Below are 14,175 nucleotides of genomic sequence, written 5' to 3' on the forward strand. Positions count from 1 at the left end.
AAAAATATCATATTATCAAATAATTCTGTAATAAATGGTTATTACAAATAGTGATTTAATATTTGCCATTTCTATCTTTTTACACAATTTATTTATCAGATTTTTATTAACATTACTAGTCTATACTTATAACAACGTCATTTAATGTATATAATATAATATAAGATGGTTTTAAAAATATTTTACTTTTGTAATAAAGTTAGTATTATTTTATGAATATTTAAACTGCTATTTGGTAATATATCCCACAATGTAAACATCAGATAAATTTCAAACAAACAGTCGATTAATTATCATTGAAAGAGTAAGCGATTTCAATGTTTTTCCAATTTGTATTAATGTTTAACGTTTTACAATAATAAAAACATGATCTATCCAAAGTTGCATCTTCTTCTATTTCCAACGATTTCAGACTTGAACAAAACATGAAACAACCAACTGACACCTTTTTTATTTTACCAACAAATTTTTTAAGTTTCCCACAGTTTTTAAAACACCCTTTTCCAACAGACAAATTTCTGTTATTAATAAATTTAACGAGATTTATACAATTCATGAAGGCTTCGTCACCAACGGTATCTGCCTCTGTAAAAACTTCTTCCAAATCTTCACAGTCGTAAAAACATTTGTTACCAAATCGCTTCGCCTTACATACTAATTTAACCAACCCACATCCCTCAAAACACGAAGTTGGAATATAAGAGACACCGTCAGGTATTGTTATTGTTGTGAGTGATACACATCCTTTAAAGCATCCAATTCCAACGGTTTCCAACGTGGTTGGAAGATTTACTGATTTCAACATTTTCATATTAAAAAATCTGAAGTCACACAGTTTATCAACACACAATGGTAAATGAAGAGTTTCGATGTTATTTAATCCATTAAACCAGTGTTTAGCCATCTGTATTTCATCAGAAACGTACAATGTTTTTAAATTACTACACTCGTTGAATACACGACTTCCCATGGAAATTACTGTGTAGGGAATAGTCATTTCTGTTAACCCGGTGCATCCAAAGAAACAGTCATCTCCAATGTGTGTCACAGACGATGGAATGTCAAATGAAGTCAACCACTTACAATTTTTGAAGTGGCATTTTGATAATTCGATTGGTGAAAATTTTTCCATTATAAATGAGAAATCAAGTTTTAGAGATTCGCACCCGACAAAGCAGTCTTCACCCAATACCATAATTTTGTTTTGTGTCTCGACGATTTTTAAATTTCTGCAATTTTTAAAACACATTTTTTCAAGTTTTGTGATTTTACTTGGAAGTTGGATGTACGACAAACTTGAACACCCACAAAAGAGTTTGTTTCCAAGACATTTGACATTGCTTGGAATATTAATAGTTTTGAGACTTTTACAGTTGTAAAAAGCTCTTCTTCCGAGTGTTTGAATAGTCGGTGGAAGAACTATTTCCTTAATATTTTCGCTGTTTGTAAAACATTCATTGGGGATCTTCAAAAGTGGCGCTTTGAACACAACACATCTGCCTTGTTTCCAATTTTTAAATGCACCGTGTTGGATATTTTTAATTTGAGTTGTCACGCAATACCAAGAGTTACAGTCGTGTTCTGTATTTGCACTAAGAAACATCGTTCCAAGCTCTGTGGCATGACATGTCGGGTAATCATGATAATCACGATTTTCATACAACCTTGTCAATACAACACCGTCATTTGGTACATCAGTGAATACACGATATTCATCACACTCGATACACATATACCGCCAGTCGTAATTATAGACAGCCAGTTTGTGATTATATCGGATGTTGGTACAATAAATACACTTTGAATCTTTGTCGATATCAAATTTGTCAAGAAACCAAAAAGAAGATGAAGTTATATAACATCCACAACTTGTTGTAATAGAAAGAGAAGTTGTAGTTGTCGGTATTTTGATGTTACAATCATTACATGAAATTAATGTGAGTTTTTTGATGTGTAAATTTGAAAGATCAATTGCAATTTTTATATCGTTATAATAGTCTTTATCACTTTCGTGTAAATTTCCGCTGACACGTTGATTTTTATGTGTTTTATTATTATTATCATCTTGATCATCATTACTCAATAAAATTGAATTGTCATTTGACTCGGAAATATCTAGTGGTTCTGTTACTGTTACTGTCAGCTCATCTAACATCTCAAAAATATCAAAATTGAAATCAGAGACCCCTCGAACTACAACTGCTTTTACTGTTGTGTAATCTTTTAAACAAATTTTATCAATGTCGACTGTAGTTTTACCCGTAACGTTCACTATCACAGATAGTGGTGTATACTCAACATTTCCACTTTTTTGCTTTTTTTCAACATCTTTAAAACACACTTCTATTGTTGTTTGAGTGGTTGAGTATAAATTAATTACTCGTTGTGATGTTTTCACCTTTTTCACACTTGCTGCGACATCAACACATTTATTTGTATCAACGGTGATGTATGTAAGTGGGCATCCATGAAGATCTATGACATCTTTATTTATGTTATGTTTATCCACTTTTGAATCTACTTTTTGAATACAATTAAATTGAATTGTATTCATAGAATTTGTAGTACTAACAACTGCTTCTGTGGGATACATCTGATATTGTTTAAACATTTCTGAATATTTTAAATAATTTTTATCGACAATTTCGGCATTTTCTATATTCTCAAAAATTGCGCCATTCACAGCAAAATTCTCTTTAAAGTCCAACACCAGTTTTCCTACTGTTTTTATAAAATTGAAAATTTCGATTTTGGTTTCTTCTTCATAATTTTTATCTTCACATTCTTTGATGTAAAACACCCATCGAACGTTGGGAATATTTACATAAACGTCTTTGGCATCTTCCAAGTTACAAGTAACTTCTATTTGTTTAAGAGCAAATAGATTTTTGATGACTTTTTTATACTCTGTAACATCTATTTGAGTCAAGTCAAAATAGATCCACTCAAGTTTTTCAAAATTCTTTTTACCTGTAAATATATAATCAAAAGTATAAGAATCGGTGACTGAAAGTGTCTTCAATTTTTCAATAAATACTCCGTCGTGTTCAAACATGATATCTCCAGCACACCCCTTTTCTAATTTTTCATTATAATATTTTCTAATTGTATAAACATTTCCAAATTCTCTTGTAATATATGAATATAAACAATGTTCGGTGTTACAATGCAGTCTATCAGTTTCTATCAAAGTAACTTTTTGAAAAATGTTATGTGGAATGTGATAAAATAGTGAAGGAATGTGAAGGGTCTGTAGCTTTGGAAAATACTTAACAAATGATGACACGTGGTGAAGAAGTTGCTCCATAAAGCAACCAACTGAACGGCCTGGAAGGTCGGTGACATCAGAAGGTGTAATAACTTTGAATGACGGGTTGATATACAACGACTGAAGAGCAGAACAACACGTCTTTGAAACAAGCATAAACGGAAGAAGTGAAGTAATTTCGTTTAAATAAATTGCGACATTTGTTAGAAAAAACCTTTCAAGATGGACCATTTTTGATATATAAAGATGAATATTTTATTTTTATGTTTTTTTAAAAACATGAAAAAAATAAAGTCAAGATTCAAATTAATAATAAAAGTTGGATAAATCATACAAAAATAACTAAGTTTTAGAAAACAGAGTTAGTTGCAAAACGTTGTCCTGGGCTTTTTGGTAAATGAAAATTGTAAAATATCGGGATCATGTTCAAAATTTAAAATAATCGTTGTTTAAGTTTTTTTCCCAAATTTTTCACTTTTCACCGAATTCCAGGGTTTTTAAACAAATATTTGTTTATAAACTGATAAAAAGGACAACGTTAACGACTGTGACAACATTTTACAACAAACTCTTGTTTTTTAAAAAATTTATTGTATTTAAAACAGTCTAAATTACTGGAAAGTTTTTAAATGAAACACCCAAATTATTCATAAAAATTGAATATTGAAATGGTTCTGATAAATCACTAATATTTTTAAATTTATAGATGTATAAATTTAAGCCATAAACTTAGACACATTAAATAGTATTTTTTTCTTTTATTTTTCGTATTTTTAATAAACTGTTTTTTAAATCTGTATTGTGGTGTCCCGAAATTCTGCATTTATTTTGTTTATAATTTTTGAAAAGTGGTATTTTATAATAAATTTCGATTGTTTTTCCAAGTAAAAAGGGGATAGATTCTGCTTCAAAAATTATTTTTTACTTGAAGATTATTTAAACATAAAAATGTTATACAATTTTTGAAACAACAAAATAATTGTTTTTGAAAAACATGTGATCGATCCCAAAAATGCATCTTATTATAAAAAGCTTATATAAAAATGCCAATTTTTTCAAAGTCAAGCCTTCATTCATTAAAAATCAAATAAATAACAAGCTCAAAAATTTTGCGTAATATTGATATACTGATAGTGTTGTTACAACAATAACTAGAATATCAAAACCCAAAATTATTTAACGTTTGCTATAATTATTTTTATTCTTTGAAACTATTTATTTTTTGTCAAGAGAAGAAAAAAACGAAAAGTAAGAGCATAATTGTTGTTCAAATAATAGTGTGCTTAATTGTTCTGTCATAACATTAATAACAAATAAACATTTGCTTCAATTTATTATTATGTGTTATATAACTTATTATTAACTTACTTTTGTCCACAGAAAAAAAACACGTGTTTATCTTTAATTGAAAAGAGGGGTTCTGGTTTCATGGGTTGTGGCCGCAATTCAGTTCAAACCGGCATTTATTCTGTTGTTGGAACATTCACGTCGTTGAAAAGGTTGAAAATGATTGTTAACACTCTAAATGTATATGAAAAAGTATTGAGTCAATTGATGTCCATTGAAAAATGTTGTTATGCTGGATATAAATTTGATAAACAAAGCAGTTGTGCTGTAAGAATATATATTGGTCCAAATGGTCGATTTTTTCGTGTTGCGTTTAAATTTAAAAAAAGTCGATGAATTTAAAGTTCTTTCTGAAAGTCATTTACATGTAAAAACAGAAAATTTGTACAATATCGAAAAATTGAAAAATGTGTTAAAAGAAGCGTACGGAGTTATGCCTTTTATGTGTAAAGAAAAGATCTATTTATATTCAATCACAGTGTGTTATGATACTAAACTTGACAAATTCAATCCAACACCAATTGAGTTCTCACCAAAAGTATATCGAGACGAAAAGAAATCTTGTAACGACAAAATAATGTTGAAAAAGTTTCCCTATTACCTTTTAGATCCTCAAACTGCACCAAGAAATAATTGTGAATTTTAATACCTTTTTGTTTTTTTAATTTTATTATTTTAACTTCTAGAAGTTTTATGTTATGAAAATAAAAACAAGTTCATCCTCAATTTGAAGGAAAAATAATTCAATTAAAATAAATATTGGACTTATAAAATATTTTTGAAATGATCAGCTTTGTACTGCTCTTTTCTTTTATATGTGCATTTGACCAACCAGAAAAACAACAAGATGGTGATAAAAAGGAAAAACCAAAAGAATTTCCTGAAATGTCTTCTTTAGGCCACTTTCTCCCTCAAACTCTCGTTCACAAAGTCAGTACAATTTATTTCCACAAAATGTTCGTCCAAGATTTCATTTAAATCCAAAATCACAACCTTTTGTTCCAAGGCAACAGCCAACTCAAGTTGGTCTAAATATACTTATTGTTCAACATCAAGAAGGTTTACAAGTACCTTTACCTCCACAACCAAGTCCGAGTGGCTTTCAAATCCCTTTCACAAGAACCTTTCAACCTCAACAACAGTATCAATTGTTTCCACCACAACAGCAACCTTTGCCTCCTCAACCATTATATCCACTTAGACATCCTCAACAACAGTTAAGATATCCAGGAGCTTATCAAGATTTAGGAGCTAAACCAAAAACAGTTCAACAACCCATTCAACAACCAATAAGACACCCTGTACCAAAGCCAAGTCAAAGAGAGGGGGAAAGACAAGAAAGAAAAACAAAAAGATTTCGGACACAAGAAATAGTTCAAAGTTCAGCAAAAGAGCCTTAACCTGTTAAATATCCTCCTCTGATTAACGAATTCACTTATTATCAAATGTGTAAAAGTTATATAAAATTTGAAGGAAAAATACAATCTATTGCACTTGTTCAATTCTGGCCTGGTAATAGGTGTAAAGGCGGACACTGTGCCATCACAAAAACAACACCTTTTGTCAAAGAAGGATTTATGTTAAACGGGTTTTGGCCTCAGATTAGGGTTAATGCAAAATTGAGGTGTTGCCTATTCAAACTGGACTTTAAACGTGTAGAAAATATCATTTTCAAAAATCGACCACTTGTTGAAATGATTCACCAAAATTGGATGTCATTTCAACAATGTGGATATGCAATGTACCAATTTGACATACACGGAACGTGTGCAATGCAAATTTATCACGGACCACGCGGGGTAATCGAATACATGAAAACTGCAATTCATCTATTTAACAGCTATGACGCTTGGTAGATATTAAAACAAAGTGAACTTAAAGTTAAGACAAATAAATTGTATAAGATTCGAGACTTGAAAGTTATTTTACAAAACGTGTATGGAGAAGAACCGGTCTTCTTTTGTCAATATAGAAACCTAGTAAGAGATTTTAGAATTTGTTATGACCCAAGGACTAATAAGGAAAACCCACACCCAATCAGATGTCCTGAAAAATTCTTTCAAAAAGAAAAAGAAAAATATGACGAAGAAATACTGTTTGAACCTTTCCCAATGGAATTAACAAAGCCTGAAACTGCTCCTCGAAACAATTGTCCTTATTAATTTACTATAATTTATAGCTAATTCATTTATGTTTTATTATTTTTAAATGTTTGAAAAATAGATTTTCGGTTTGAAAATAAAAACTATTGTGAAGGAAAAAATCTCATTCATTTTAAAAACAAGTTCAATAAATTAACTATAATTTATTATTATTATTATTATTATTATTATTATTATTATTATTATTATTATTATTATTATTATTATTATTATTATTATTATTATTATTATTATTATTATTATTATTATTATTATTATTATTATTATTATTATTATTTGCTTTCAAAAAGTTAACATAACATTAAGTGTTAAGTCACTGATTTTCATAAAGTAAAATTGTCTTTTGATATTTAAAGGCCACTCAGAGATGAAGACGTTTGTATTTATCATGGTTGATCACACTAAAACTCATCATTGTGGCGGATAGATGATAATTTTTTTGTTTTTATACCCAAACTTTGTTTTTAACAAAAAAATTTTAATTATACAAATTATATTTGAACTATACAAATTTAAAAAATACAAGCCAAAAACAAACTTGATAAATTTATAAACAAAAAACTTCCTTTTTTCCTATTTCTATTTCAAAAAATACAAATTGAGTAATTATAATAAATTTATTAAAAATAACTACAGTCAAAAGTGTTTATTTGAAGTACAACAAATAGATAACTGGTTTGTACGACATTAAAAATATATTTTTGAATCTGAATTTTTATAAATTGCAAATAACTTTTATTACTAAAACAAACTATTTCCACATTTACTTTATGACAAATAGATGCTTTTAATGCTGGATTATAAACAAAGAGACACATTTGACTGGTATTGTTGATTTCAAAAATGTGTTAGAATTCGTGATACAATCATTTCATTGTATTTTAATTAATAAGTTGTGTTATTATAAAATATTATATATTTAACAATTTATAAAAATATTTCAATTACTTTCGTCAGGAATCTCTGGAGGTCTTTGTGATACAAGTTCTTTTTCGAACGACTGCTCTTGTTATTTCCTTTGATGGAAAAGGGTTGGCTTGATTGTAGGGTTGGTGAAGTTGGTTATTGTGGTGGTTGAGATGTATTGGTTAAAGCTTTTGAGTTGTTTATACAACAATATCTCTCCTAAAGTTGCTCTTTTATTCCCATGACTTGCCAAAAATTTGGAATCTCTTTTGGCTATATACTTGTACCATTTGGTGTTTTACTCAAACTGAATGTAATATTACCATAAAATGATCTTCACGTGAAAAGGTTCGGAGGATCTTTGTGGTAAGTTCGCTGTATCCAAGGCTTTCTTCATATTAGTTGGACTTGAAAAGCCAGAAATAAACTGTGGTGATGCATTTTGTTTCGTGTTTAGAATTAGCAAATTTATCAAATTTATCAAAATTTCTCAAAATATCAAATAATTTGTTTGTTACCCGAGTATTTGTTCTTTTCTATTTTGTTTTCCTTTTTATCTTATTAATATAAGACCAATTATACACTACAACAAATGCATTAATAAATGATAATGTGAAGACTATCATAAAATAGTTGTACATTTGTGATTCAAGTCATATACTTTTAAAAATGTGAATAAAAAACACAAATAAAAATTCAACAAACAATCAAAAAAACCACAAAACCAAGAGTACAACCATTTATGCTATACGACACTTTTAATATTGTCTTTATATAAATATATTCATTTTCCATCAAAAATAATACATTATAGTCACTTAGTCTTATGCACAACTTTGCCTTATGTCATATATTATTATTGTTAAATTAAGAATAAAAAAACTATTATATTATTTAATTATTTCTAACCAAAAACACCATAAGATCTATTTCAGTTTTAATTTATTATAATTTTTTTTAACTAATATCCATAAATTAAAGTCTTGCATAAGGCAAAGTGTCGATACTGAAGTATTTTTTTAAAAAATTCACTTTTGTCACTAAGGTTTCGACCAGTGTTATGGTTTCGACTAATAATTGATAATTTTTATACCATTTAAAAAACTAAATATAAAAAATTATATCTAAACCATTATTTAATAATAAATAAGAAAACTTGTTCATTGTTATTCAAATAGTATTTTAATAGTAAGTTGAAACTCTCGTATTAGAAAAGTATTTTTTGTATAAAATTAATTTAATAAATTTAATTTTAATTCGAATACAAAAAAAATAAAATGATAGTTATTTCACTTAAAAAAACAATTGGATGACACGCCTTGAACCATTTTATTTACGAAACGTTGTCTTATATCTCCCAACACTTTCAGACCTTATAAATTTTGTTTGTATTAACAAAAAGTCTTGTGATGTATCAGAGAGTTTGTATATCAATCCATTTAATCTTCCTCAAAGCATTCCAATTCAAAAGATTGTCACTTTATTTCCAAAATTGGAGACTTTGTACCTTCCTTATGAAGTTGACTATAATTTGTCTTTCTTAGAGAATTTGGGTACTTTCATCATTGAGTTACGACGAAATTACAAGACGCCAAAGTCTCAAGGCCCTTCAAAAAGTGTGACCTCACTTTTGTCGACAGAGTGGTTTCCAAAACGTGTGAGGAAACTTCGCATCTTTGAACAAGAAGTCCACACTTTTGCAGATAATATCAGCAAGTATGTGCAACTTAAAACCGTCACATTTGGGTTCAAAGGAAATGATTGTATGGAAGACTTCATGAAAATCATCACCCACAAAACTCTGAGAACTGTGACGTTTTCTGCTGCTGCGTATCATGCCAATTTAATTTCCGCCATCGATTTTTCAGACCTGTCCGACACACAATTTAATATTCAGTTCTTCGCTGCAGTCAACTCGGAGTTGTCCATTGAAGATGTCCAAAAGCTTTCAAAACTCCCTCCAAACGTCTGTGTATACATCTCTTATCTTTCTGACATTATTTTAGAACCACTGTACAAAACAAAGAACATCACTTATCTCCCATTTCTAAGCGAAAAAGAATTGTATCGCACAGTTACTAAAGTCCTCAACAAGAATTTGAACGACAAAAATCTCTTCTCTTTCATACAAAAAGCTCTTCCAAAAGAACTCCAAGTCGTTAAAGACTTCACTCAACAAGACGACAAAACGTCCGTTATAAAAGTTGACTTCACAAATTTGAAGGAGGAGTTTTGCATGGAAATAGTTGTTTTGCAAGAAGTGCGTTTTGTGGAGCTTATAATGCCGAAAACAGTTAAAATTTTAAAGATGAAAAGTGTTGAGGGCGCTGTGAAAGCACTTGTGTGCAAACTTGAAGATGTCAAAATTATAAAACATGGAAGAGACAAAGTTGAAATTGAATGTGAAAATGTTAAGAAATATAAATGTGACAGAAGTCGTGTTGATGTAATGTATAAAGGTAAAAAATATTTAAACACGTTTTTTATGGCAGTTGGAGAAGGTTTATCTTATGACATTTCAGTCACGCAAACATCAAAACTTGTGTTTTTGAGAAAAGGAGAAAAAGTTGGGCAACTTGTATTTTGTGGCAAAGTTTGTTTGAATGACACAACTTTTGTTGTTAATGACGTGAAAGAAAGTTTTGATCTTTCACGTATTCATAACAACGAAATTAATACTTTTAAAATAAACGAAATGAGATCATCACCATTTAAACTGAAATTTGGCGAAGTACAAAACGTCAAAATAATGGGAAATGATGAAAATGAAAGTTATATCAACACTATTCACTTTGATAAAATTGAAAGAATGAAATTATCATATTGTTGTATTGAACAATTGAAAGGAAATGAACTGACAAATTTGGATTCAAACGACGCGTTTATAGCAAATCAAACAATTGAAAATTATGGGATAATAAAATACTACTAATGTCCAAAATAGTATTAGTATTTTATAGAAATACCAATCAATGAATTTTAAATTATTGATTTAAACAAATTACCATATTTTTTTTAGTTTTTGTGTTATTATATATATATCATGTTCACATACTTAATTTTTAGCACTTTTTTGATGTTTTTTAAGACATAAGTGTAACGATAAATTGTAAAATTTAATGCACCAACTATCGTTTTTTAAATATTGAAAATTAATAAACATCATTTTTGTTTAAGTTTATCAAAAATAAAACGGTAATATCAAAATACACATGTTTACTGTTATGTGCTGTAATATGTGAATAATAAAATGATTGTTAAGAACAAATTGATTGTCTTTAATATCTTGCTATATGTCTTGATCTACAAAAAGCTATTAAATGAAAAAAATATAAAAATGATGTAGTTACACAACGAAATTATCAACATTTGTTTATATACATTTTTTTGTCTTGACTAAATATCATACTAATTACACAGAACTTACTATAAATAATCGAGAATAACAATTTTATATACAATTATTATATAATTGTATATAAATTATAATAAACTGAAAATATTCAACAATTACATTCGTTTTAACAATAATGTAAACTGTTTTCCAAAACTCTGTACCGTTTCCAAAATTTATATAAACCCTTTGTTCTAGTTTCCCGTTATTTACTATTTTTTATTTGTTTTATTTTTTATTTTCCTGTTTGTTGAACCAACAACGGTACACAGTTTAAACCCCTAAAAAATCAATACAGTTTCAATTATTGAACAAAAAATCGGGAAATCACCCAAATATTGGGTAAATCTTTCCCGATTTTCCAGGTTCGTTATTTGGTCAGTGATTCATTTTGTGACTAAACGTAAGAAATATTCCATCTTTCAGATAAACACAAGATAAACGACAATAAAACAATAAACAAATGGTGTTATGAAGGACATTATTGCATCAAATGATACAACACTTTAATTAATAATAAGTTTTTGTTTAATTCAACAATTAAAAAAGTAATCGATAACAAAAAACAAACCTTTAAACAATCAAGTTTATTAATCAAAAGAGTCTTAAATAAAATAAACAGTTCAAAAATAAAAAATAAAACTTTTTTAATTGTAAGTCTTAATGTTATTTTTTCTCTCTCAATGCTTGTTTTACTCATTAGTACTTTTCATTTTTATCCAAAACACGACTTGGTGATTCTGTAAACACGGACATTTAATTATAAAGTCGTGTTTTATGTTTTTGGCAAAAATTGTGTTATGGTAATCAAAATTTTAATCCCAAGTTTGTTTTTTATATTTTTCAAGTAAATTTTTGGTGCAAGATTTATTTGTCAAGTAAAATTTAAAAAAGTCGGGTTCGTTATTTTGTTTTTTTGAGTAAATATTTATAACAAAAAATGAAAGTTAAGCAAAGGAAAAATTATTAAGAAATTATTTGTCTAAAAAATCGGGGCATCCCAGTACAGAGTTTTGAAAAACAGTTTATATCTGTTATTTACAGTTAGTTTCATTTTGTTTAATAATTTTTTCAAAATTATAATGTTTTGTTTCAAAATAATGATAAAAATGTACCTTTAATCAACACTGTTTCAAAACATAATTTATTGTTTCAAAAGAAAAACAATTGTTTCAAATTAATGAATAATTGTTTCATTAAATGATATATTTTACATTAATTATGACTAATTGTTGAAAAAACTTGTTTTTTTGTTTCAAATTTTTAATTATTTGTTTCAAAACTGTGTTTGAATTCTCAAAACAATAAACACAAACAAACAATGAAAACAAACACATTTTGACAATAACTAACTGGGAAAATAAAAAATGTATTTAAACACCATTTAAATCTATATTTTCAATGGCAGTTAACACTTTTCAGTTCATTCATAGAGACAATGTCCAATCATTTTTGAATCAAGAAGATCCTCATCAACAACCAGTTCTTGATGAAGTACCACTTGCACAATTGAGAACTACAGATGAAATTTCAAGATCAAGTAGTTTGCGGAACACTGAAACACAACCATTTGGAGACACACAAATTACAACAAAACAAACAGAACAAAAAAGAATCTATGTTAAAGCGACCCAGTCCCAGAAAAACAGACTTTATAATGAATACTGTGAACACGGAGAAATCAAAGATTGGCGATATTATCAAGAAAAAAGCAAAATGAATGAACAAATGGTCAAACGGTATTTGAAGTATCTGAAAGGTGGTATTGATATTACGCAAACTCAAAAAGTGGGAAGAAAACCAAAATATTCTCCTGAGTTACTCACCGAAATAGCCAATAAATTAACAATAGAAAATAAAACACTAAGAGAAACCAAAAAACATTTGGCAGATAGTGTTTTGAATGAAATAAGAACTAATATAAAAGTAGTGTCGATTTCAACAATAAGTCGATATATCAAAGACCCAGACATAATGGAAGTAGCCGAACTTCCACCTTTAAGTTTTACCGAGTGCACAATAAGAGGTCCCAGAGCGAACACACAGGAAAACAAATTACTACGAGTACAAAAAAGAAGAGAACTTGATCAATTTATTTCTTCGGGTTATCAAGTTGTTTTTGTCGACGAGAGTCACTGGAAGGTTGGCAATGTCAGATCCAGAAATTGGGGTGTTAGAGGAAAAAAACATTTTCGTGAACAACCATTGTCGACATTTAATTTATCGTGCGTCTGTGCTATAAGTGATACCGGTTCAAAATATTGTACTTTATTTAACCAAACTATTAATGGGGAAATATTTATTAAATATTTTAAATTCCTCATTGAGGCATTCACAACGGATGGAAGCAGGATTGTATTTGTCATGGACAATGCTTCAGTCCACAAAGATGACATTGTTCAACTTGCAGAAGACAGAGGGTGCAAAGTGTTGTTCAATGCGCCTTACTCACCAGAGTGCAACCCTATAGAAAACGTATTTGGAATATGGAAAGTCCGAGTTGGAAAATTGAATAATGTGACTATAACAGATATGATTGAAAACATCTCAAAGTGTTTTGATGAAATTAGTCCAATTGAAATAAGACGAATTGTAATGAATTTTATTAATATTGTTTCTGTGAAAGTTTTTGCAATGGAAGATCTTTAACTGGTTTTTAATTTTTTGTGTTTATTGTTTTGAGAATTCAAACACAGTTTTGAAACAAATAATTAAAAATTTGAAACAAAAAAACAAGTTTTTTCAACAATTAGTCATAATTAATGTAAAATATATCATTTAATGAAACAATTATTCATTAATTTGAAACAATTGTTTTTCTTTTGAAACAATAAATTATGTTTTGAAACAGTGTTGATTAAAGGTACATTTTTATCATTATTTTGAAACAAAACATTATAATTTTGAAAAAATTATTAAACAAAATGAAACTAACTGTAATAATTTAAATTTATAATCGCGTTAAAATTTTTGTTGTGTTAATAATTAAAAATATTATCTTTTTACTGTTAATTTGTTTTCCTGTTATATTTTAACCAATGATACAAATAATATTCACATAAATAATATGTGAATATTTTTTATGTCATGACTCGGGA

The 14,175-nt window shown here is 28.2% G+C and overlaps 2 protein-coding genes across 2 annotated transcripts; one reads left to right on the top strand and one right to left on the bottom strand.

Annotated features, from left to right (window-relative positions):
* Positions 1-286: 286 nt before the first annotated feature.
* On the bottom strand, positions 287-3,055 carry EIN_218680 (hypothetical protein; the record flags this gene model as incomplete). The annotated part of the gene is made up of 1 exon (XM_004256259.1): positions 287-3,055. The coding sequence occupies one exon, from the start codon at positions 3,053-3,055 to the stop codon at positions 287-289; it is 2,769 nt and encodes a 922-aa protein (XP_004256307.1).
* Positions 3,056-8,992: 5,937 nt separating this feature from the next.
* Positions 8,993-10,615, top strand: EIN_218690 (hypothetical protein; the record flags this gene model as incomplete). The annotated part of the gene is made up of 1 exon (XM_004256260.1): positions 8,993-10,615. The coding sequence occupies one exon, from the start codon at positions 8,993-8,995 to the stop codon at positions 10,613-10,615; it is 1,623 nt and encodes a 540-aa protein (XP_004256308.1).
* Positions 10,616-14,175: the final 3,560 nt, after the last annotated feature.

This window comes from Entamoeba invadens (genome assembly GCF_000330505.1).
Source record: "Entamoeba invadens IP1 unplaced genomic scaffold scaff_1105074726211, whole genome shotgun sequence".
In the NCBI taxonomy this organism is placed as follows: domain Eukaryota; phylum Evosea; order Mastigamoebida; family Endamoebidae; genus Entamoeba; species Entamoeba invadens.